This window comes from Leptodactylus fuscus, unplaced genomic scaffold (genome assembly GCF_031893055.1).
Source record: "Leptodactylus fuscus isolate aLepFus1 unplaced genomic scaffold, aLepFus1.hap2 HAP2_SCAFFOLD_483, whole genome shotgun sequence".
Taxonomy (NCBI): Eukaryota; Metazoa; Chordata; class Amphibia; order Anura; family Leptodactylidae; genus Leptodactylus; species Leptodactylus fuscus.
In genome coordinates this window covers 32105-56157 of record NW_027440509.1, presented here as the reverse complement: position 1 = coordinate 56157, position 24053 = coordinate 32105, and the positions used below count along the sequence as shown (strand labels likewise).

General features: G+C 53.7%; 1 protein-coding gene across 1 annotated transcript in view; it reads left to right on the top strand.

Annotated features, from left to right (window-relative positions):
- The first annotated feature begins 1222 nt into the window (after positions 1–1222).
- The window catches only part of SLC39A4 (solute carrier family 39 member 4), a 38424-nt gene continuing 15593 nt past the window's right edge, over positions 1223–24053 (top strand). The window contains exons 1-2 of the mRNA XM_075261848.1: positions 1223–1446; positions 14609–14854. Of these exons, the coding sequence (XP_075117949.1) occupies positions 1252–1446; positions 14609–14854 (441 nt within the window). The 5' untranslated portion in view covers positions 1223–1251. The remainder of the gene's footprint in view (positions 1447–14608; positions 14855–24053) is intronic.

Sequence of the window (24053 nt, the reverse complement as noted above, 5' to 3'; positions counted from 1 at the left end):
TACAATGATGGGGTGACCTGTATTCTGCTGAGAGTTTCCCAGTACAATGATGGGGTTACCTGTATTCTGCTGAGAGTCTCCCAGTACAATGATGGGGTTACCTGTATTCTGCTGAGAGTCTCCCAGTACAATGATGGGGGTGACCTGTATTCTGCTGAGAGTCTCCCAATACAATGATGGGGGTGACCTGTATTCTGCTGAGAGTCTCCCAGTACAATGATGGGGTTACCTGTATTCTGCTTAGAGTCTCCCAGTACAATGATGGGGAGACCTGTATTCTGCTGAAAGTCTCCCAGTACAATGATGGGGTTACCTGTATTCTGCTGAGAGTCTCCCAGTACAATGATGGGTTACCTGTATTCTGCTTAGAGTCTCCCAGTACAATGATGGGGTTACCTGTATTCTGCTGAAAGTCTCCCAGTACAATGATGGGGTTACCTGTATTCTGCTGAGAGACCCCCAGTACAATGATGGGGTGACCTGTATTCTGCTGAGAGTCTCCCATTACAATGATGGGGTTACCTGTATTCTGCTGAGAGACCCCCAGTACAATGATGGGGTGACCTGTATTCTGCTGAGAGTCTCCCAGTACAATGATGGGGTGACCTGTATTCTGCTGAGAGTCTCCCAGTAAAATGATGGGGTTACCTGTATTCTGCTGAGAGTCTCCCATTACAATGATGGGGTGACCTGTATTCTGCTGAGAGTCTCCCAGTACAATGATGGGGGTTACCTGTATTCTGCTGAGAGACCCCCAGTACAATGATGGGGGTGACCTGTATTCTGCTGAGAGTCTCCCAGTACAATGATGGGGGTTACCTGTATTCTGCTGAGAGTCTCCCAGTACAATGATGGGGTGACCTGTATTCTGCTGAGAGTCTCCCAGTACAATGATGGGGTGACCTGTATTCTGCTGAGAGTCTCCCAGTACAATGATGGGGAGACCAATGCCCTGGCTGGTATAGGGCAGTGGTCCCAATGATATTAGGGTACAGTATCAGTAGCGCCCCCCGTTGCACACCATGAGGAGCTCCCGGCAGCTGAGGTGTCTGGTCCTGGCTCAGCAAAGAGTTAACTGTCCCAGAGCAGTAGAAATTCAGGTTGTGTGTGAGCAGGTGAGAGGGAGGAGGTGACAAGGACAATCCAATCACCGCCCAGGCCAGGAACATGGAGAGGAGCCGGCGGAGATCTCGGCTGTCACTTTGTCACCAGGAGCCGGAGGCAGCAGTCACATCTCCTGCACTGTCAGCAATGCCGCTGTCTGCACCGTGGTTGTGCCTCGCACTAGTGCTCTTGTGTCCAGCTGACACCACACAGGACACCCCATTCCAAAGAGTCCTCAACCTGTTGTCTCCGGGACAGTCTGCTCTCAATGTCAGCGCCGTCACCGATCTTATAAAGCTTCTGGAGAACCGTGTGCAGTGCGGAAATGTGTCGTGTGAAAAGGTGAGAGCGAAAGAACCCGATAGTGAAAGGGACGAGTGCAAAACCTCTGAGCAGCAGTCACTAGTGGCAGGGAGCAAAGGGCAGCGAGCAACGAGGCTGGGGTCATGAGAGAGTCCAGATATAGGGTGAGGGTCCTACAGCAGGACAGTAACTGATATAGGGTGAGGGTCCTACAGCAGGACAGTAACTGATATAGGGTGGGAGTCCGACAGCAGGATAGTGACTGATATAGGGTGAGGGTCCTACAGCAGGACAGTAACTGATATAGGGTGAGGGTCCTACTGCAGGTCGGCGACTGATATAGGGTGAGGGTCCTACAGCAGGACAGTGACTGATATAGGGTGGGAGTCCGACAGCAGGATAGTGACTGATATAGGGTGAGGGTCCTACAGCAGGATAGTGACTGATATAGGGTGAGGGTCCTACAGCAGGACAGTAACTGATATAGGGTGAGGGTCCTACAGCAGGACAGTGACTGATATAGGGTGGGAGTCCGACAGCAGGATAGTGACTGATATAGGGTGAGGGTCCTACAGCAGGATAGTGACTGATATAGGGTGAGGGTCCTACAGCAGGACAGTGACTGATATAGGGTGAGGGTCCTACAGCAGGACAGTAACTGATATAGGGTGAGGGTCCTACAGCAGGACAGTGACTGATATAGGGTGGGAGTCCGACAGCAGGATAGTGACTGATATAGGGTGAGGGTCCTACAGCAGGTCGGTGACTGATATTGGGTGAGGGTCCTACTGCAGGTCGGCGACTGATATAGGGTGAGGGTCCTACAGCAGGTCAGTGACTGATATAGGGTGAGGGTCCTACAGCAGGTCAGTGACTGATATTGGGTGAGGGTCCTACAGCAGGATAGTGACTGATATAGGGTGAGGGTCCTACAGCAGGTCGGTGACTGATATAGGGTGAGGGTCCTTCAGCAGGTCGGTAACTGATATAGGGTGAGGGTACTACTGCAGGTCGGTGACTGATATAGGGTGAGGGTAATACAGCAGGTCGGTGACTGATATAGGGTGAGGGTCCTACTGCAGGACAGTGACTGATATAGGGTGAGAGTCCTACAGCAGGACAGTGACTGATATAGGGTGAGGGTACTACTGCAGGTCGGTGACTGATATAGGGTGAGGGTCCTACAGCAGGATAGTGACTGATATAGGGTGAGGGTCCTACAGCAGGACGGTCACTGATATAGGGTGAGGGTCCTACAGCAGATCAGTGACTGATATAGGGTGAGGGTCCTACAACAGGATAGTGACTGATAGGGTGAGGGTCCTACAGCAGGATAGTGACTGATATTGGGTGAGGGTCCTACAGCAGGATAGTGACTGATAGGGTGAGGGTCCTACAGCAGGATAGTGACTGATATAGGGTGAGGGTCCTACAGCAGGATAGTGACTGATAGGGTGAGGGTCCTACAGCAGGATAGTGACTGATATTGGGTGAGGGTCCTACAGCAGGTCAGTGACTGATATAGGGTGAGGGTCCTACAGCAGGTCGGTCACTGATATAGGGTGAGGGTCCTACAGCAGGATAGTGACTGATATTGGGTGAGGGTCCTACAGCAGGTCAGTGACTGATATAGGGTGAGGGTCCTACAGCAGGTCGGTCACTGATATAGGGTGAGGGTCCTACAGCAGGACAGTGACTGATATAGGGTGAGGGTCCTACAGCAGGTCGGTGACTGATATAGGGTGAGGGTACTACTGCAGGTCGGTGACTGATATAGGGTGAGGGTACTACTGCAGGTCGGTGACTGATATTGGGTGAGGGTCCTACAGCAGGTCAGTGACTGATATAGGGTGAGGGTCCTACAGCAGGTCAGTGACTGATATAGGGTGAGGGTCCTACAGCAGGATAATGACTGATATAGGGTGAGGGTCCTACAGCAGGTCAGTGACTGATATAGGGTGAGGGTCCTACAGCAGGATGATGACTGATATAGGGTGAGGGTCCTACTGCAGGTCGGTGACTGATATAGGGTGAGGGTCCTACAGCAGGATAGTGACTGATATTGGGTGGGGGTCCTACAGCAGGTCAGTGACTGATATAGGGTGAGGGTCCTACAGCAGGATAATGACTGATATAGGGTGAGGGTCCTACTGCAGGTCGGTGACTGATATTGGGTGAAGGTCCTACAGCAGGTCAGTGACTGATATAGGGTGAGGGTCCTACAGCAGGATAGTGACTGATATAGGGTGAGGGTCCTACTGCAGGTCGGTGACTGATATAGGGTGAGGGTCCTACAGCAGGTCGGTGACTGATATAGGGTGAGGGTCCTACAGCAGGTCGGTGACTGATATAGGGTGAGGGTCCTACAGCAGGTCAGTGACTGATTTATAGGGTGAGGGTCCTACAGCAGGTCAGTGACTGATATAGGGTGAGGGTCCTACAGCAGGATAGTGACTGATATAGGGTGAGGGTCCTACTGCAGGTCGGTCACTGATATAGGGTGAGGGTCCTACTGCAGGTCAGTCACTGATATAGGGTGAGGGTCCTACTGCAGGTCGGTCACTGATATAGGGTGAGGGTCCTACTGCAGGTCGGTGACTGATATTGGGTGAGGGTCCTACAGCAGGTCGGTGACTGATATTGGGTGAGGGTCCTACAGCAGGATAGTGACTGATATTGGGTGAGGGTCCTACAGCAGGATAGTGACTGATATAGGGTGAGGGTCCTACTGCAGGTCGGTGACTGATATAGGGTCAGGGTCCTACAGCAGGATAGTGACTGATATAGGGTGAGGGTCCTACAGCAGGTCGGTCACTGGTATAGGGTGAGGGTCCTACAGCAGGTCGGTGACTGATATAGGGTGAGGGTCCTACTGCAGATCGGTCACTGATATAGGGTGAGGGTCCTACAGCAGGTCAGTGACTGATATTGGGTGAGGGTCCTACAGCAGGATAGTGACTGATATAGGGTGAGGGTCCTACAGCAGATCAGTGACTGATATAGGGTGAGGGTCCTACTGCAGGTCGGTGACTGATATTGGGTGAGGGTCCTACAGCAGGTCAGTGACTGATATAGGGTGAGGGTCCTACAGCAGGTCGGTCACTGATATAGGGTGAGGGTCCTACAGCAGGTCGGTGACTGATATAGGGTGAGGGTCCTACTGCAGATCGGTCACTGATATAGGGTGAGGGTCCTACATCAGGTCGGTCACTGGTATAGGGTGAGGGTCCTACAGCAGGTCGGTGACTGATATAGGGTGAGGGTCCTACTGCAGATCGGTCACTGATATAGGGTGAGGGTCCTACAGCATGTCGGTGACTGATATAGGGTGAGGGTCCTACAGCAGGTCGGTCACTGATATAGGGTGAGGGTCCTACAGCAGATCAGTGACTGATATAGGGTGAGGGTCCTACTGCAGGTCGGTGACTGATATAGGGTGAGGGTCCTACAGCAGGTCAGTGACTGATATAGGGTGAGGGTCCTACAGCAGGTCGGTGACTGATATAGGGTGAGGGTCCTACAGCAGGTCAGTGACTGATTTATAGGGTGAGGGTCCTACAGCAGGTCTGTGACTGATATAGGGTGAGGGTCCTACAGCAGGATAGTGACTGATATAGGGTGAGGGTCCTACTGCAGGTCGGTGACTGATATAGGGTGAGGGTCCTACTGCAGGTCAGTCAATGATATAGGGTGAGGGTCCTACTGCAGGTCGGTCACTGATATAGGGTGAGGGTCCTACAGCAGGTCGGTGACTGATATAGGTTGAGGGTCCTACAGCAGGTCGGTGACTGATATAGGGTGAGGATCCTACAGCAGGATAGTGACTGATATAGGGTGAGGGTCCTACAGCAGGTCGGTGACTGATATTGGGTGAGGGTCCTACAGCAGGATAGTGACTGATGTAGGGTGAGGGTCCTACAACAGGATAGTGACTGATATAGGGTGAGGGTCCTACAGCAGGTCGGTGACTGATATTGGGTGAGGGTCCTACTGCAGGTCGGTGACTGATATTGGGTGAGGGTCCTACAGCAGGTCGGTGACTGATATTGGGTGAGGGTCCTACAGCAGGTCGGTGACTGATATAGGGTGAGGGTCCTACAGCAGGATAGTGACTTATATAGGGTGAGGGTCCTACAGCAGGATAGTGACTGATATAGGGTGAGGGTCCTACTGCAGGTTGGTGACTGATATTGGGTGAGGGTCCTACAGCAGGTCGGTGACTGATATAGGGTGAGGGTCCTACAGCAGGTCGGTCACTGATTTTGGGTGAGGGTCCTACAGCAGGTCGGTCACTGATATTGGGTGAGGGTCCTACAGCAGGTCGGTGACTGATATTGGGTGAGGGTCCTACAGCAGGTCAGTGACTGATATTGGGTGAGGGTCCTACAGCAGGTCAGTGACTGATATAGGGTGAGGGTCCTACAGCAGGATAGTGACTGATATAGGGTGAAGGTCCTACTGCAGGTCGGTGACTGATATAGGGTGAGGGTCCTACAGCAGGTCGGTGACTGATACAGGGTGAGGGTCCTACTGCAGGTCGGTGACTGATATTGGGTGAGGGTCCTACAGCAGGTCAGTGACTGATATTGGGTGAGGGTCCTACTGCAGGTCGATGACTGATATAGGGTGAGGGTCCTACAGCAGGTCGGTCACTGATATAGGGTGAGGGTCCTACTGCAGGTCGGTGACTGATATTGGGTGAGGGTCCTACAGCAGGTCAGTGACTGATATAGGGTGAGGGTCCTACTGCAGGTCGATGACTGATATAGGGTGAGGGTCCTACAGCAGGATAGTGACTGATATTGGGTGAGGGTCCTACAGCAGGTCGGTGACTGATATTGGGTGAGGGTCCTACAGCAGGTCGGTGACTGATATTGGGTGAGGGTCCTACAGCAGGTCGGTCACTGATATAGGGTGATGGTCCTACAGCAGGTCGGTCACTGATATAGGGTGATGGTCCTACAGCAGGATAGTGACTGATATAGGGTGAGGGTCCTACAGCAGGTCGGTGACTGATATAGGGTGAGGGTCCTACAACAGGATAGTGACTGATATAGGGTGAGGGTCCTACAGCAGGATAGTGACTGATATAGGGTGAGGGTCCTACTGCAGGTCGGTGACTGATATAGGGTGAGGGTCCTACAGCAGGTCGGTGACTGATATAGGGTGATGGTCCTACAGCAGGTCAGTGACTGATATTGGGTGAGGGTCCTACAGCAGGTCGGTCACTGATATAGGGTGAGGGTCCTACAGCAGGATAGTGACTGATATAGGGTGAGGGTCCTACAGCAGGTCAGTGACTGATATAGGGTGAAGGTCCTACTGCAGGTCGGTGACTGATATAGGGTGAGGGTCCTACAGCAGGTCAGTGACTGATATAGGGTGAGGGTCCTACAGCAGGATAGTGACTGATATAGGGTGAGGGTCCTACTGCAGGTCGGTGACTGATATAGGGTGATGGTCCTACAGCAGGTCAGTGACTGATATTGGGTGAGGGTCCTACAGCAGGTCGGTGACTGATATAGGGTGAGGGTCCTACAGCAGGTCGGTCACTGATATAGGGTGATGGTCCTACAGCAGGTCGGTGACTGATATAGGGTGAGGGTCCTACAGCAGGTCGGTGACTGATATTGGGTGAGGGTCCTACTGCAGGTCGGTGACTGATATTGGGTGAGGGTCCTACAGCAGGTCGGTGACTGATATAGGGTGAGGGTCCTACAGCAGGTCGGTGACTGATATAGGGTGAGGGTCCTACAGCAGGTCCGTGACTGATATTGGGTGAGGGTCCTACAGCAGGTCAGTGACTGATATAGGGTGAGGGTCCTACTGCAGGTCCGTGACTGATATAGGGTGAGGGTCCTACAGCAGGTCAGTGACTGATATAGGGTGAGGGTCCTACAGCAGGTCAGTGACTGATATAGGGTGAGGGTCCTACTGCAGGTCGGTGACTGATATCTTTACCTGACAACACCAGAGAGGGATCGGAGTCACCAACAAATACAAGAACAAGCGGTGGCCATTACTGTGAGGATAGAGATAGCGTCAGTGTGTTGGGCAGGTAGAGGCGGCCATTACTGTGAGGACAGAGATAGCGTCAGTGTGTTGGGCAGGTAGAGGCGGCCATTACTGTGAGGACAGAGATAGCGTCAGTGTGTTAGGCAGGTAGTGGCGGCCATTACTGTGAAGATAGAGATAGCGTCAGTGTGTTGGGCATGGAGGGGCGGCCATTACTGTGAGGATAGAGATAGCGTCAGTGTGTTGGGCAGGTAGAGGCGGCCATTACTGTGAGGACAGAGATAGCGTCAGTGTGTTGGGCAGGTACGGGCAGCCATTACTGTGAGGACAGAGATAGCGTCAGTGTGTTGGGCAGGTAGAGGCGGCCATTACTGTGAGGATAGAGATAGTGTCAGTGTGTTAGGCAGGTACGGTCGGCCATTACTGTGAGGACAGAGATAGCGTCAGTGTGTTGGGCAGGTAGAGGCGGCCATTACTGTGAGGATAGAGATAGTGTCAGTGTGTTGGGCAGGTAGAGGCGGCCATTACTGTGAGGATAGAGATAGCGTCAGTGTGTTGGGCAGGTACGGGCAGCCATTACTGTGAGGATAGAGATAGTGTCAGTGTGTTGGGCAGGTAGAGGCGGCCATTACTGTGAGGATAGAGATAGCGTCAGTGTGTTAGGCAGGTACGGTCGGCCATTACTGTGAGGACAGAGATAGCATCAGTGTGTTGGGCAGGTACGGTCGGCCATTACTGTGAGGATAGAGATAGCGTCAGTGTGTTAGGCAGGTACGGGCGGCCATTACTGTGAGGACAGAGATAGCGTCAGTGTGTCAGGCAGGTACAGGCAGCCATTACTGTGAGGACAGAGATAGCGTCAGTGTGTTGGGCAGCTAGAGGCGGCCATTACTGTTAGGACAGAGATAGCGTCAGTGTGTTGGGCAGGTAGAGGTGGCCATTACTGTGAGGACAGAGATAGCGTCAGTGTGTTAGGCAGGTACGGGCGGCCATTACTGTGAGGACAGAGATAGCGTCAGTGTGTTAGGCAGGTAGTGGCGGCCATTACTGTGAGGACAGAGATAGCGTCAGTGTGTTGGGCAGCTAGAGGCGGCCATTACTGTTAGGACAGAGATAGCGTCAGTGTGTTGGGCAGGTAGAGGTGGCCATTACTGTGAGGACAGAGATAGCGTCAGTGTGTTGGGCAGGTAGAGGCGGCCATTACTGTTAGGACAGAGATAGCGTCAGTGTGTTGGGCAGGTAGAGGTGGCCATTACTGTGAGGATTGAGATAGCGTCAGTGTGTTAGGCAGGTAGAGGCGGCCATTACTGTGAGGACAGAGATAGCGTCAGTGTTTTAGGCAGGTAGAGGCGGCCATTACTGTGAGGACAGAGATAGCGTCAGTGTGTTGGGCATGGAGGGGCGGCCATTACTGTGAGGATAGAGATAGCGTCAGTGTGTTGGGCAGGTAGAGGCGGCCATTACTGTGAGGATAGAGATAGCGTCAGTGTGTTAGACAGGTAGAGGCGGCCATTACTGTGAGGACAGAGATAGCGTCAGCGTGTTGGGCAGGTACGGGCGGCCATTACTGTGAGGACAGAGATAGCGTCAGTGTGTTAGGCAGGTAGAGGCGGCCATTACTGTGAGGACAGAGATAGCATCAGTGTGTTGGGCAGGTAGAGGTGGCCATTACTGTTAGGACAGAGATAGTGTCAGTGTGTTGGGCAGGTAGAGGCGGCCATTACTGTGAGGACAGAGATAGCGTCAGTGTGTCAGGCAGGTAGAGGCAGCCATTACTGTGAGGACAGAGATAGCGTCAGTGTGTTGGGCATGGAGGGGAGGCCATTACTGTGAGGACAGAGATAGCGTCAGTGTGTTGGGCAGGTAGAGGCGGCCATTACTGTGAGGACAGAGATAGCGTCAGTGTGTTGGGCAGGTACGGGCGGCCATTACTGTGAGGACAGAGATAGCGTCAGTGTGTTGGGTAGGTACGGGCGGCCATTACTGTGAGGACAGAGATAGCGTCAGTGTGTTGGGCAGGTAGAGGCGGCCATTACTGTGAGGACAGAGATAGCGTCAGTGTGTCAGGCAGGTAGAGGCGGCCATTACTGTGAGGACAGAGATAGCGTCAGTGTGTTGGGCAGGTAGAGGCGGCCATTACTGTGAGGACAGAGATAGCGTCAGTGTGTTGGGCAGGTACGGGCGGCCATTACTGTGAGGACAGAGATAGCGTCAGTGTGTTGGGCAGGTAGAGGCGGCCATTACTGTGAGGACAGAGATAGCGTCAGTGTGTTGGGCATGGAGGGGCGGCCATTACTGTGAGGACAGAGATAGCGTCAGTGTGTTGGGCAGGTAGAGGCGGCCATTACTGTGAGGATAGAGATAGCGTCAGTGTGTTGGGCAGGTAGAGGCGGCCATTACTGTGAGGACAGAGATAGCGTCAGTGTGTTGGGCAGGTAGAGGCGGCCATTACTGTGAGGACAGAGATAGCGTCAGTGTGTTGGGCAGGTAGAGGCGGCCATTACTGTGAGGACAGAGATAGCGTCAGTGTGTTAGGCAGGTAGTGGCGGCCATTACTGTGAAGATAGAGATAGCGTCAGTGTGTTGGGCAGGTAGAGGCGGCCATTACTGTGAGGACAGAGATAGCGTCAGTGTGTTGGGCAGGTAGAGGCGGCCATTACTGTGAGGACAGAGATAGCGTCAGTGTGTTGGGCAGGTAGAGGCGGCCATTACTGTGAAGATAGAGATAGCGTCAGTGTGTTGGGCAGGTAGAGGCGGCCATTACTGTGAGGACAGAGATAGCGTCAGTGTGTTGGGCATGGAGGGGCGGCCATTACTGTGAGGATAGAGATAGCGTCAGTGTGTTGGGCAGGTAGAGGCGGCCATTACTGTGAGGACAGAGATAGCGTCAGTGTGTTGGGCAGGTAGAGGCGGCCATTACTGTGAGGATAGAGATAGTGTCAGTGTGTTAGGCAGGTACGGTCGGCCATTACTGTGAGGACAGAGATAGCGTCAGTGTGTTGGGCAGGTAGAGGCGGCCATTACTGTGAGGATAGAGATAGTGTCAGTGTGTTGGGCAGGTAGAGGCGGCCATTACTGTGAGGATAGAGATAGCGTCAGTGTGTTAGGCAGGTACGGTCGGCCATTACTGTGAGGACAGAGATAGCATCAGTGTGTTGGGCAGGTACGGTCGGCCATTACTGTGAGGATAGAGATAGCGTCAGTGTGTTAGGCAGGTACGGGCGGCCATTACTGTGAGGACAGAGATAGCGTCAGTGTGTCAGGCAGGTAGTGGCGGCCATTACTGTGAGGACAGAGATAGCGTCAGTGTGTTGGGCAGGTAGAGGCGGCCATTACTGTTAGGACAGAGATAGCGTCAGTGTGTTGGGCAGGTAGAGGTGGCCATTACTGTGAGGATTGAGATAGCGTCAGTGTGTTAGGCAGGTATAGGTGGCCATTCATGTGAGGACAGAGATAGCGTCAGTGTTTTAGGCAGGTAGAGGCGGCCATTACTGTGAGGACAGAGATAGCGTCAGTGTGTTGGGCATGGAGGGGCGGCCATTACTGTGAGGATAGAGATAGCGTCAGTGTGTTGGGCAGGTAGAGGCGGCCATTACTGTGAGGATAGAGATAGCGTCAGTGTGTTAGACAGGTAGAGGCGGCCATTACTGTGAGGACAGAGATAGCGTCAGCGTGTTGGGCAGGTACGGGCGGCCATTACTGTGAGGACAGAGATAGCGTCAGTGTGTTAGGCAGGTAGAGGCGGCCATTACTGTGAGGACAGAGATAGCATCAGTGTGTTGGGCAGGTAGAGGTGGCCATTACTGTTAGGACAGAGATAGTGTCAGTGTGTTGGGCAGGTAGAGGCGGCCATTACTGTGAGGACAGAGATAGCGTCAGTGTGTCAGGCAGGTAGAGGCAGCCATTACTGTGAGGACAGAGATAGCGTCAGTGTGTTAGGCAGGTACGGTCGGCCATTACTGTGAGGACAGAGATAGCATCAGTGTGTTGGGCAGGTACGGTCGGCCATTACTGTGAGGATAGAGATAGCGTCAGTGTGTTAGGCAGGTACGGGCGGCCATTACTGTGAGGACAGAGATAGCGTCAGTGTGTCAGGCAGGTAGTGGCGGCCATTACTGTGAGGACAGAGATAGCGTCAGTGTGTTGGGCAGGTAGAGGCGGCCATTACTGTTAGGACAGAGATAGCGTCAGTGTGTTGGGCAGGTAGAGGTGGCCATTACTGTGAGGATTGAGATAGCGTCAGTGTGTTAGGCAGGTATAGGTGGCCATTCATGTGAGGACAGAGATAGCGTCAGTGTTTTAGGCAGGTAGAGGCGGCCATTACTGTGAGGACAGAGATAGCGTCAGTGTGTTGGGCATGGAGGGGCGGCCATTACTGTGAGGATAGAGATAGCGTCAGTGTGTTGGGCAGGTAGAGGCGGCCATTACTGTGAGGATAGAGATAGCGTCAGTGTGTTAGACAGGTAGAGGCGGCCATTACTGTGAGGACAGAGATAGCGTCAGCGTGTTGGGCAGGTACGGGCGGCCATTACTGTGAGGACAGAGATAGCGTCAGTGTGTTAGGCAGGTAGAGGCGGCCATTACTGTGAGGACAGAGATAGCATCAGTGTGTTGGGCAGGTAGAGGTGGCCATTACTGTTAGGACAGAGATAGTGTCAGTGTGTTGGGCAGGTAGAGGCGGCCATTACTGTGAGGACAGAGATAGCGTCAGTGTGTCAGGCAGGTAGAGGCAGCCATTACTGTGAGGACAGAGATAGCGTCAGTGTGTTGGGCATGGAGGGGAGGCCATTACTGTGAGGACAGAGATAGCGTCAGTGTGTTGGGCAGGTAGAGGCGGCCATTACTGTGAGGACAGAGATAGCGTCAGTGTGTTGGGCAGGTACGGGCGGCCATTACTGTGAGGACAGAAATAGCGTCAGTGTGTTGGGCAGGTACGGGCGGCCATTACTGTGAGGACAGAGATAGCGTCAGTGTGTTGGGCAGGTACGGGCGGCCATTACTGTGAGGACAGAGATAGCGTCAGTGTGTTGGGTAGGTACGGGCGGCCATTACTGTGAGGACAGAGATAGCGTCAGTGTGTTGGGCAGGTAGAGGCGGCCATTACTGTGAGGACAGAGATAGCGTCAGTGTGTCAGGCAGGTAGAGGCGGCCATTACTGTGAGGACAGAGATAGCGTCAGTGTGTTGGGCAGGTAGAGGCGGCCATTACTGTGAGGACAGAGATAGCGTCAGTGTGTTAGACAGGTAGAGGCGGCCATTACTGTGAGGATAGAGATAGCGTCAGTGTGTTGGGCATGGAGGGGCGGCCATTACTGTGAGGATAGAGATAGCGTCAGTGTGTTGGGCAGGTAGAGGCGGCCATTACTGTGAGGACAGAGATAGCGTCAGTGTGTCTGGCAGGTACGGGCAGCCATTACTGTGAGGACAGAGATAGCGTCAGTGTGTTGGGCAGGTAGAGGCGGCCATTACTGTGAGGATAGAGATAGCGTCAGTGTGTTGGGCAGGTACGGGCGACCATTACTGTGAGGACAGAGATAGCGTCAGTGTGTTGGGCAGGTAGAGGCGGCCATTACTGTGAGGATAGAGATAGCGTCAGTGTGTTGGGCAGGTAGAGGCGGCCATTACTGTGAGGACAGAGATAGCGTCAGTGTGTTGGGCAGGTACGGGCGGCCATTACTGTGAGGATAGAGATAGCGTCAGTGTGTTGGGCATGGAGGGGCGTCCATTACTGTGAGGATAGAGATAGCGTCAGTGTGTTGGGCATGGAGGGGCGGCCATTACTGTGAGGATAGAGATAGCGTCAGTGTGTTGGGCAGGTAGAGGCGGCCATTACTGTGAGGATAGAGATAGCGTCAGTGTGTTGGGCAGGTAGAGGCGGCCATTACTGTGAGGACAGAGATAGCGTCAGTGTGTCTGGCAGGTACGGGCAGCCATTACTGTGAGGACAGAGATAGCGTCAGTGTGTTGGGCAGGTAGAGGCGGCCATTACTGTGAGGATAGAGATAGCGTCAGTGTGTTAGACAGGTAGAGGCGGCCATTACTGTGAGGATAGAGATAGCGTCAGTGTGTTGGGCATGGAGGGGCGGCCATTACTGTGAGGACAGAGATAGCGTCAGTGTGTTGGGCAGGTACGGGCGGCCATTACTGTGAGGATAGAGATAGCGTCAGTGTGTTGGGCAGGTAGAGGCGGCCATTACTGTGAGGACAGAGATAGCGTCAGTGTGTCTGGCAGGTACGGGCAGCCATTACTGTGAGGACAGAGATAGCGTCAGTGTGTTGGGCAGGTAGAGGCGGCCATTACTGTGAGGATAGAGATAGCGTCAGTGTGTTAGACAGGTAGAGGCGGCCATTACTGTGAGGACAGAGATAGCGTCAGTGTGTCTGGCAGGTACGGGCAGTCATTACTGTGAGGACAGAGATAGCGTCAGTGTGTTGGGCAGGTACGGGCGGCCATTACTGTGAGGACAGAGATAGCGTCAGTGTGTTGGGCAGGTACGGGCAGCCATTACTGTGAGGACAGAGATAGCGTCAGTGTGTCTGGCAGGTACGGGCAGCCATTACTGTGAGGACAGAGATAGCGTCAGTGTGTTGGGCAGGTACGGGCGGCCATTACTGTGAGGACAGAGATAGCGTCAGTGTGTTGGGCAGGTGTTGAGGACGTTATTACAGATAGGTTTCCTGTTGATGATTGGATGGGGTCAGTATTTGGACTGTGATGAGGACGGAGAGAACATGAGTGACATTCATGGCTGTGTTGCTGCTGGTTGTACTAGGGGACCTGTAGCCATGGGACACTGACAGTGAGAAGCCAGGACATCCAGTCTGAGAGAAGTGTCAGGATGAAGATGGTGCGTTGGCCAAGACCTGAGAACAGGAACAGGGTGATGAGGACATTAGAGGAAGAAGAGGGTGGTGGGAAGATCCTCCCACGTCCTCCAGAATAATGGCCGCACTCCAAGCTCTGACCACAGGAGGACATCATGGTTCTGCACTTGCCTTTGGACAGTTGTCTCCATCTTATCTCTGACCTCCAGCCTTGTAATCTCGAGTTCTAATAATACCACACATGATATAAATACCGTACTATAAGGTCAGAAGTTTCCCCTTTCTGAAGAATTTGGGGTCTGGGTCTTCTGTATGAAGCTTTCTTTACCATGAGGTCTTCTATAAAGGTCTTCTCTCCGCAGTGTCTGACTCCGTCAATCCTCTTTAATTCTCTGGAGAAATCACCAGAATCCCAGCTCGATGCCCAGGGCTACGCGACTCTATCGGGAGGTTTGCTGAGCTACATCTTCAACCCTTCATCCACCTGTGCAGCCATCAAAGAGGGACAATGGCTGAAAAGCCTCCTGCCCGAAAACGGTCAGGCGATAGAGACAACGCTCTATGTGATAGCAACCATGCTGACCCACTACAAGCCAGCAAAGGACCAGGTAATGGACCAAGAGGGCAAACGGAGAAGATAAGTGGTGGAGGAAGGGAATGTGGAGGAGACAAGGGCAGGAGGAAGAGAATGTGGAGGAGACAAGGGCAGGAGGAAGGGAATGTGGAGGAGACAAGGGCAGGAGGAAGGGAATGTGGAGAAGACAAGGGCGGGAGGAAGGGAATGTGGAGGAGACAAGGGCAGGAGGAAGGGAATGTGGAGGAGACAAGGGCAGGAGGAATGGAATGTGGAGGAGACAAGGGCAGGAGGAAGGGAATGTGAAGAAGACAAGGGCAGGAGGAAGGGAATGTGGAGGAGACAAGGGCAGGAGGAAGGGAATGTGGAGGAGACAAGGGCAGGAGGAAGGGAATGTGAAGAAGACAAGGGCAGGAGGAAGGGAATGTGGAGGAGACAAGGGCAGGAGGAAGGGAATGTGAAGAAGACAAGGGCAGGAGGAAGGGAATGTGGAGAAGACAAGGGCAGGAGGAAGGGAATGTGGAGGAGACAAGGGCAGGAGGAAGAGAATGTGGAGGAGACAAGGGCAGGAGGAAGAGAATGTGGAGAAGACAAGGGCAGGAGGAAGAGAATGTGGAGAAGACAAGGGCAGGAGGAAGGGAATGTGAAGAAGACAAGGGCAGGGGGAAGGGAATGTGGAGGAGACAAGGGCAGGAGGAAGGGAATGTGGAGGAGACAAGGGCAGGAGGAAGGGAATGTGGAGGAGACAAGGGCAGGAGGAAGGGAATGTGAAGAAGACAAGGGCAGGGGGAAGGGAATGTGGAGGAGACAAGGGCAGGAGGAAGGGAATGTGGAGGAGACAAGGGCAGGAGGAAGAGAATGTGGAGGAGACAAGGGCGGGAGGAAGGGAATGTGGAGGAGACAAGGGCAGGAGGAAAGAAATGTGGAGAAGACAAGGGCAGGAGGAAGGGAATGTGGAGAAGACAAGGGCAGGAGGAAGGGAATGTGGAGGAGACAAGGGCAGGAGGAAGGGAATGTGGAGAAGACAAGGGCAGGAGGAAGGGAATGTGGAGGAGACAAGGGCAGGAGGAAGGGAATGTGGAGAAGACAAGGGCAGGAGGAAGGGAATGTGGAGGAGACAAGGGCAGGAGGAAGGGAATGTGAAGAAGACAAGGGCAGGAGGAAGGGAATGTGGAGAAGACAAGGGCAGGAGGAAGGGAATGTGGAAGAGACAAGGGCAGGAGGAAGAGAATGTGGAGGAGACAAGGGCAGGAGGAAGAGAATGTGGAGAAGACAAGGGCAGGAGGAAGAGAATGTGGAGAAGACAAGGGCAGGAGGAAGGGAATGTGAAGAAGACAAGGGCAGGGGGAAGGGAATGTGGAGGAGACAAGGGCAGGAGGAAGGGAATGTGGAGGAGACAAGGGCAGGAGGAAGGGAATGTGGAGGAGACAAGGGCAGGAGGAAGGGAATGTGAAGAAGACAAGGGCAGGGGGAAGGGAATGTGGAGGAGACAAGGGCAGGAGGAAGGGAATGTGGAGGAGACAAGGGCAGGAGGAAGAGAATGTGGAGGAGACAAGGGCGGGAGGAAGGGAATGTGGAGGAGACAAGGGCAGGAGGAAGGAAATGTGGAGAAGACAAGGGCAGGAGGAAGGGAATGTGGAGGAGACAAGGGCAGGAGGAAGAGAATGTGGAGAAGACAAGGGCGGGAGGAAGGGAATGTGGAGGAGACAAGGGCAGGAGGAAGAGAATGTGGAGAAGACAAGGGCGGGAGGAAGGGAATGTGGAGGAGACAAGGGCAGGAGGAAGAGAATGTGGAGGAGACAAGGGCGGGAGGAAGGGAATGTGGAGGAGACAAGGGCAGGAGGAAGGAAATGTGGAGAAGACAAGGGCAGGAGGAAGGGAATGTGGAGAAGACAAGGGCAGGAGGAAGGGAATGTGGAGGAGACAAGGGCAGGAGGAAGAGAATGTGGAGAAGACAAGGGCGGGAGGAAAGGAATGTGGAGGAGACAAGGGCGGGAGGAAGGGAATGTGGAGAAGACAAGGGCAGGAGGAAGGGAATGTGGAGGAGACAAGGGCAGGAGGAAGGGAATGTGGAGGAGACAAGGGCAGGAGGAAGGGAATGTGAAGGAGACAAGGGCAGGAGGAAGGGAATGTGGAGGAGACAAGGGCAGGAGGAAGAGAATGTGGAGGAGACAAGGGCAGGAGGAAGAGAATGTGGAGAAGACAAGGGCGGGAGGAAGGGAATGTGGAGGAGACAAGGGCAGGAGGAAGGGAATGTGGAGACGACAAGGGCAGGAGGAAGGGAATGTGGATGAGACAAGGGCAGGAGGAAGGGAATGTGGAGGAGACAAGGGCAGGAGGAAGAGAATGTGGAGGAGACAAGGGCAGGAGGAAGAGAATGTGGAGAAGACAAGGGCGGGAGGAAGGGAATGTGGAGGAGACAAGGGCAGGAGGAAGAGAATGTGGAGGAGACAAGGGCGGGAGGAAGGGAATGTGGAGGAGACAAGGGCAGGAGGAAGGAAATGTGGAGAAGACAAGGGCAGGAGGAAGGGAATGTGGAGAAGACAAGGGCAGGAGGAAGGGAATGTGGAGGAGACAAGGGCAGGAGGAAGAGAATGTGGAGAAGACAAGGGCGGGAGGAAAGGAATGTGGAGGAGACAAGGGCAGGAGGAAGGAAATGTGGAGAAGACAAGGGCAGGAGGAAGGGAATGTGGAGAAGACAAGGGCGGGAGGAAGGGAATGTGGAGGAGACAAGGGCAGGAGGAAGGGAATGTGGAGGAGACAAGGGCAGGAGGAAGGGAATGTGAAGGAGACAAGGGCAGGAGGAAGGGAATGTGGAGAAGACAAGGGCAGGAGGAAGGGAATGTGGAGGAGACAAGGGCAGGAGGAAGAGAATGTGGAGGAGACAAGGGCAGGAGGAAGAGAATGTGGAGAAGACAAGGGCGGGAGGAAGGGAATGTGGAGGAGACAAGGGCAGGAGGAAGGGAATGTGGAGACGACAAGGGCAGGAGGAAGGGAATGTGGATGAGACAAGGGCGGGAGGAAGGGAATGTGGAGGAGACAAGGGCGGGAGGAAGGGAATGTGGGGAGGACAAGGGCAGGAGGAAGGGAATGTGGAGAAGACATGGGCGGGAGGAAGGGAATGTGGAGGAGACAAGGGCAGGAGGAAGGGAATGTGGAGGTGACAAGGGCAGGAGGAAGGGAATGTGGAGGAGACAACGGCGGGATAAAGGGAATGTGGAGGTGACAAGGGCAGGAGGAAGGGAATGTGGAGACAAGGGCAGGAGGAAGGGAATGTGGAGGAGACAAGGGCGGGAGGAAGGGAATGTGGAGGAGACAAAGGGCAGGAGGAAGGGAATGTGGAGGAGACAAGGGCAGGAGGAAGGGAATGTGGGGGAGACAAGGGTGGGATAAAGGGAATGTGGAGGAGACAAGGGCAGGAGGAAGGGAATGTGGGGGAGACAAGGGTAGGATAAAGGGAATGTGGAGGAGACAAGGGCAGGAGGAAGGAAATGTGGAGAAGAAAAGGGTGGGAGGAAGGGAATGTGGAGGAGACAAGGGGGGAGGAAGGGAATGTGAAGAAGACAAGGGCGGGAGGAAGGGAATATGGAGGTGACAAGGGCAGGAGGAAGGAAATGTGGAGGAGACAAGGGCAGGAGGAAGGGAATGTGGAGAAGACAAGGGCGGGATAAAAGGAATGTGGAGAAGACATGGGCGGGATAAAGGGAATGTGGAGAAGACAAGGGCAGGAGGAATGGAATGTGGAGGAGACAAGGGTGGGATAAAGGGAATGTGGAGAAGACATGGGTGGGATAAAGGGAATGTGGGGAAGACAAGGGCGGGATAAAGGGAATGTGGAGGAGACAAGGGCGGGATAAAGGGAATGTGGAGAAGAGAAGGGCAGGATAAGGGGAATCTGGAAAAGAGAAGAGCGGGATAAAGGGAATGTGGAGGAGACAAGGGCGGGATAAAGGGAATGTGGAGGAGACAAGGGCAGGAGGAAGGGAATGTGGAGGAGACAAGGGCGGGATAAAGGGAATGTGGAGAAGAGAAGAGCAGGATAAGGGGAATGTGGAGAAGAGAAGAGCGGGATAAAGGGAATGTGGAGGAGACAAGGGCGGGATAAAGGGAATGTGGAGAAGAGAAGGGCAGGATAAGGGGAATGTGGAGAAGAGAAGAGCGGGATAAAGGGAATGTGGAGGAGACAAGGGGGGAGGAAGGGAATGTGAAGAAGACAAGGGCGGGAGGAAGGGAATGTGGAGAAGATAAGGGCGGGATAAAAGGAATGTGGAGAAGACATGGGCGGGATAAAGGGAATGTGGAGAAGACAAGGGCAGGAGGAAGGGAATGTGGAGGAGACAAGGGCGGGATAAAGGGAATGTGGAGAAGACATGGGTGGGATAAAGGGAATGAGGGGAAGTCAAGGGCGGGATAAAGGGAATGTGGAGGAGACAAGGGCGGGATAAAGGGAATGTGGAGGAGACAAGGGCGGGATAAAGGGAATGTGGAGGAGACAAGGGCAGGAGGAAGGAAATGTGGAGAAGACAAGGGCGGGATAAAGGGAATGTGGAGAAGACAAGGGCAGGAGGAAGGGAATGTGGAGGAGACAAGGGCAGGATAAAGGGAATGTGGAGAAGAGAAGGGCAGGATAAGGGGAATGTGGAGAAGAGAAGAGCGGGATAAAGGGAATGTGGAGGAGACAAGGGCGGGATAAAGGGAATGTGGAGGAGACAAGGGCGGGATAAAGGGAATGTGGAGAAGACAAGGGCAGGAGGAAGGGAATGTGGAGGAGACAAGGGCGGGAGGAAGGGAATGTGGAGAAGACAAGGGCAGGAGGAAGGGAATGAGGGGAAGACAGGAGCGGGATAAAGGGAATGTGGAGGAGACAAGGGCGGGATAAAGGGAATGAGGGGAAGACAAGGGCGGGATAAAGGGAATGTGGAGTAGACAAGGGTGGGATGAAGGGAATGTGGAGAAGACAAGGGCAGGAGGAAGGGAATGAGGGGAAGACAAGGGCGGGAGGAAGGGAATGTGGAGAAGACAAGGGCGGGATAAAAGGAATGAGGGGAAGACAAGGGCAGGAGGAAGGGAATGTGGAGAAGACAAGGGCGGGATAAAGGGAATGAGGGGAAGACAAGGGCAAGATAAAGGGAATGAGGGGAAGACAAGGGCAAGATAAAGGGAATGTGGAAGAGACAAGGGCGGGATAAAGGGAATGAGGGGAAGACAAGGGCAGGAGGAAGGGAATGTGGAGAAGACAAGGGCGGGATAAAGGGAATGTGGAGTAGACAAGGGTGGGATGAAGGGAATGTGGAGGAGACAAGGGCAGGAGGAAGGGAATGTGGAGGAGACAAGGGTGGGATGACGGGAATGTGGAGGAGACAAGGGTGGGATGAAGGGAATGTGGAGACATGGGCGGGAGGAAGGGAATGTGGAGAAGACAAGGGCAGGAGGAAGGGAATGAGGGGAAGACAAGGGCGGGAGGAAGGGAATGTGGAGAAGACAAGGGCGGGATAAAGGGAATGAGGGGAAGACAAGGGCACGATAAAGGGAATGTGGAAGAGACAAGGGCGGGATAAAGGGAATGGGGGGAAGACAAGGGAAGGAGGAAGGGAATGTGGAGAAGACAAGTGCGGGATAAAGGGAATTTGGAGGAGACAAGGGCGGGATAAAGGGAATGTGGAGAAGACAAGGGCAGGAGGAAGGGAATGTGGAGGAGACAAGGGCAGGAGGAAGGAAATGTGGAGAAGAAAAGGGCGGGAGGAAGGGAATGTGGAGGAGACAAGGGGGGAGGAAGGGAATGTGAAGAAGACAAGGGCGGGAGGAAGGGAATGTGGAGAAGATAAGGGCGGGATAAAAGGAATGTGGAGAAGACATGGGCGGGATAAAGGGAATGTGGAGAAGACAAGGGCAGGAGGAAGGGAATGTGAAGGAGACAAGGGCGGGATAAAGGGAATGTGGAGAAGACATGGGTGGGATAAAGGGAATGAGGGGAAGACAAGTGCGGGATAAAGGGAATGTGGAGGAGACAAGGGCGGGATAAAGGGAATGTGGAGAAGACAAGGGCAGGAGGAAGGGAATGTGGAGGAGACAAGGGCAGGAGGAAGGAAATGTGGAGAAGAAAAGGGCGGGAGGAAGGGAATGTGGAGGAGACAAGGGGGGAGGAAGGGAATGTGAAGAAGACAAGGGCGGGAGGAAGGGAATGTGGAGAAGATAAGGGCGGGATAAAAGGAATGTGGAGAAGACATGGGCGGGATAAAGGGAATGTGGAGAAGACAAGGGCAGGAGGAAGGGAATGTGGAGGAGACAAGGGCGGGATAAAGGGAATGTGGAGAAGACATGGGTGGGATAAAGGGAATGAGGGGAAGTCAAGGGCGGGATAAAGGGAATGTGGAGGAGACAAGGGCGGGATAAAGGGAATGTGGAGGAGACAAGGGCGGGATAAAGGGAATGTGGAGGAGACAAGGGCAGGAGGAAGGAAATGTGGAGAAGACAAGGGCGGGATAAAGGGAATGTGGAGAAGACAAGGGCAGGAGGAAGGGAATGTGGAGGAGACAAGGGCAGGATAAAGGGAATGTGGAGAAGAGAAGGGCAGGATAAGGGGAATGTGGAGAAGAGAAGAGCGGGATAAAGGGAATGTGGAGGAGACAAGGGCGGGATAAAGGGAATGTGGAGGAGACAAGGGCGGGATAAAGGGAATGTGGAGAAGACAAGGGCAGGAGGAAGGGAATGTGGAGGAGACAAGGGCGGGAGGAAGGGAATGTGGAGAAGACAAGGGCAGGAGGAAGGGAATGAGGGGAAGACAGGAGCGGGATAAAGGGAATGTGGAGGAGACAAGGGCGGGATAAAGGGAATGAGGGGAAGACAAGGGCGGGATAAAGGGAATGTGGAGTAGACAAGAGTGGGATGAAGGGAATGTGGAGAAGACAAGGGCAGGAGGAAGGGAATGAGGGGAAGACAAGGGCGGGAGGAAGGGAATGTGGAGAAGACAAGGGCGGGATAAAAGGAATGGGGGGAAGACAAGGGAAGGAGGAAGGGAATGTGGAGAAGACAAGTGCGGGATAAAGGGAATTTGGAGGAGACAAGGGCGGGATAAAGGGAATGTGGAGAAGACAAGGGCAGGAGGAAGGGAATGTGGAGGAGACAAGGGCAGGAGGAAGGAAATGTGGAGAAGAAAAGGGCGGGAGGAAGGGAATGTGGAGGAGACAAGGGGGGAGGAAGGGAATGTGAAGAAGACAAGGGCGGGAGGAAGGGAATGTGGAGAAGATAAGGGCGGGATAAAAGGAATGTGGAGAAGACATGGGCGGGATAAAGGGAATGTGGAGAAGACAAGGGCAGGAGGAAGGGAATGTGGAGGAGACAAGGGCGGGATAAAGGGAATGTGGAGAAGACATGGGTGGGATAAAGGGAATGAGGGGAAGACAAGTGCGGGATAAAGGGAATGTGGAGGAGACAAGGGCGGGATAAAGGGAATGTGGAGAAGACAAGGGCAGGAGGAAGGGAATGTGGAGGAGACAAGGGCAGGAGGAAGGAAATGTGGAGAAGAAAATGGCGGGAGGAAGGGAATGTGGAGGAGACAAGGGGGGAGGAAGGGAATGTGAAGAAGACAAGGGCGGGAGGAAGGGAATGTGGAGAAGATAAGGGCGGGATAAAAGGAATGTGGAGAAGACATGGGCGGGATAAAGGGAATGTGGAGAAGACAAGGGCAGGAGGAAGGGAATGTGGAGGAGACAAGGGCGGGATAAAGGGAATGTGGAGAAGACATGGGTGGGATAAAGGGAATGAGGGGAAGTCAAGGGCGGGATAAAGGGAATGTGGAGGAGACAAGGGCGGGATAAAGGGAATGTGGAGGAGACAAGGGCGGGATAAAGGGAATGTGGAGGAGACAAGGGCAGGAGGAAGGAAATGTGGAGAAGACAAGGGCGGGATAAAGGGAATGTGGAGAAGACAAGGGCAGGAGGAAGGGAATGTGGAGGAGACAAGGGCAGGATAAAGGGAATGTGGAGAAGAGAAGGGCAGGATAAGGGGAATGTGGAGAAGAGAAGAGCGGGATAAAGGGAATGTGGAGGAGACAAGGGCGGGATAAAGGGAATGTGGAGGAGACAAGGGCGGGATAAAGGGAATGTGGAGAAGACAAGGGCAGGAGGAAGGGAATGTGGAGGAGACAAGGGCGGGAGGAAGGGAATGTGGAGAAGACAAGGGCAGGAGGAAGGGAATTAGGGGAAGACAGGAGCGGGATAAAGGGAATGTGGAGGAGACAAGGGCGGGATAAAGGGAATGAGGGGAAGACAAGGGCGGGATAAAGGGAATGTGGAGTAGACAAGAGTGGGATGAAGGGAATGTGGAGAAGACAAGGGCAGGAGGAAGGGAATGAGGGGAAGACAAGGGCGGGAGGAAGGGAATGTGGAGAAGACAAGGGCGGGATAAAAGGAATGAGGGGAAGACAAGGGCAGGAGGAAGGGAATGTGGAGAAGACAAGGGCGGGATAAAGGGAATGAGGGGAAGACAAGGGCAAGATAAAGGGAATGAGGGGAAGACAAGGGCAAGATAAAGGGAATGTGGAAGAGACAAGGGCGGGATAAAGGGAATGAGGGGAAGACAAGGGCAGGAGGAAGGGAATGTGGAGAAGACAAGGGCGGGATAAAGGGAATGAGGGGAAGACAAGGGCGGGATAAAGGGAATGTGGAGTAGACAAGGGTGGGATGAAGGGAATGTGGAGGAGACAAGGGCAGGAGGAAGGGAATGTGGAGGAGACAAGGGTGGGATGACGGGAATGTGGAGGAGACAAGGGTGGGATGAAGGAAATGTGGAGACATGGGTGGGAGGAAGGGAATGTGGAGAAGACAAGGGCAGGAGGAAGGGAATGAGGGGAAGACAAGGGCGGGAGGAAGGGAATGTGGAGAAGACAAGGGCGGGATAAAGGGAATGAGGGGAAGACAAGGGCACGATAAAGGGAATGTGGAAGAGACAAGGGCGGGATAAAGGGAGTGGGGGGAAGACAAGGGAAGGAGGAAGGGAATGTGGAGAAGACAAGTGCGGGATAAAGGGAATGAGGGGAAGACAAGGGCAGGAGGAAGGGAATGTGGAGAAGACAAGGGCAGGATAAAGGGAATGTGGAGGAGACAAGGGTGGGAGGAAGGGAATGTGGAGGAGACAAGGGCAGGATAAAGGGAATGTGGAAGAGACAAGGGTGGGAGGAAGGGATGTGGGGAATAATCAGTGCAATGACCTGTGAGCTCATTCGTTTTAGCAGA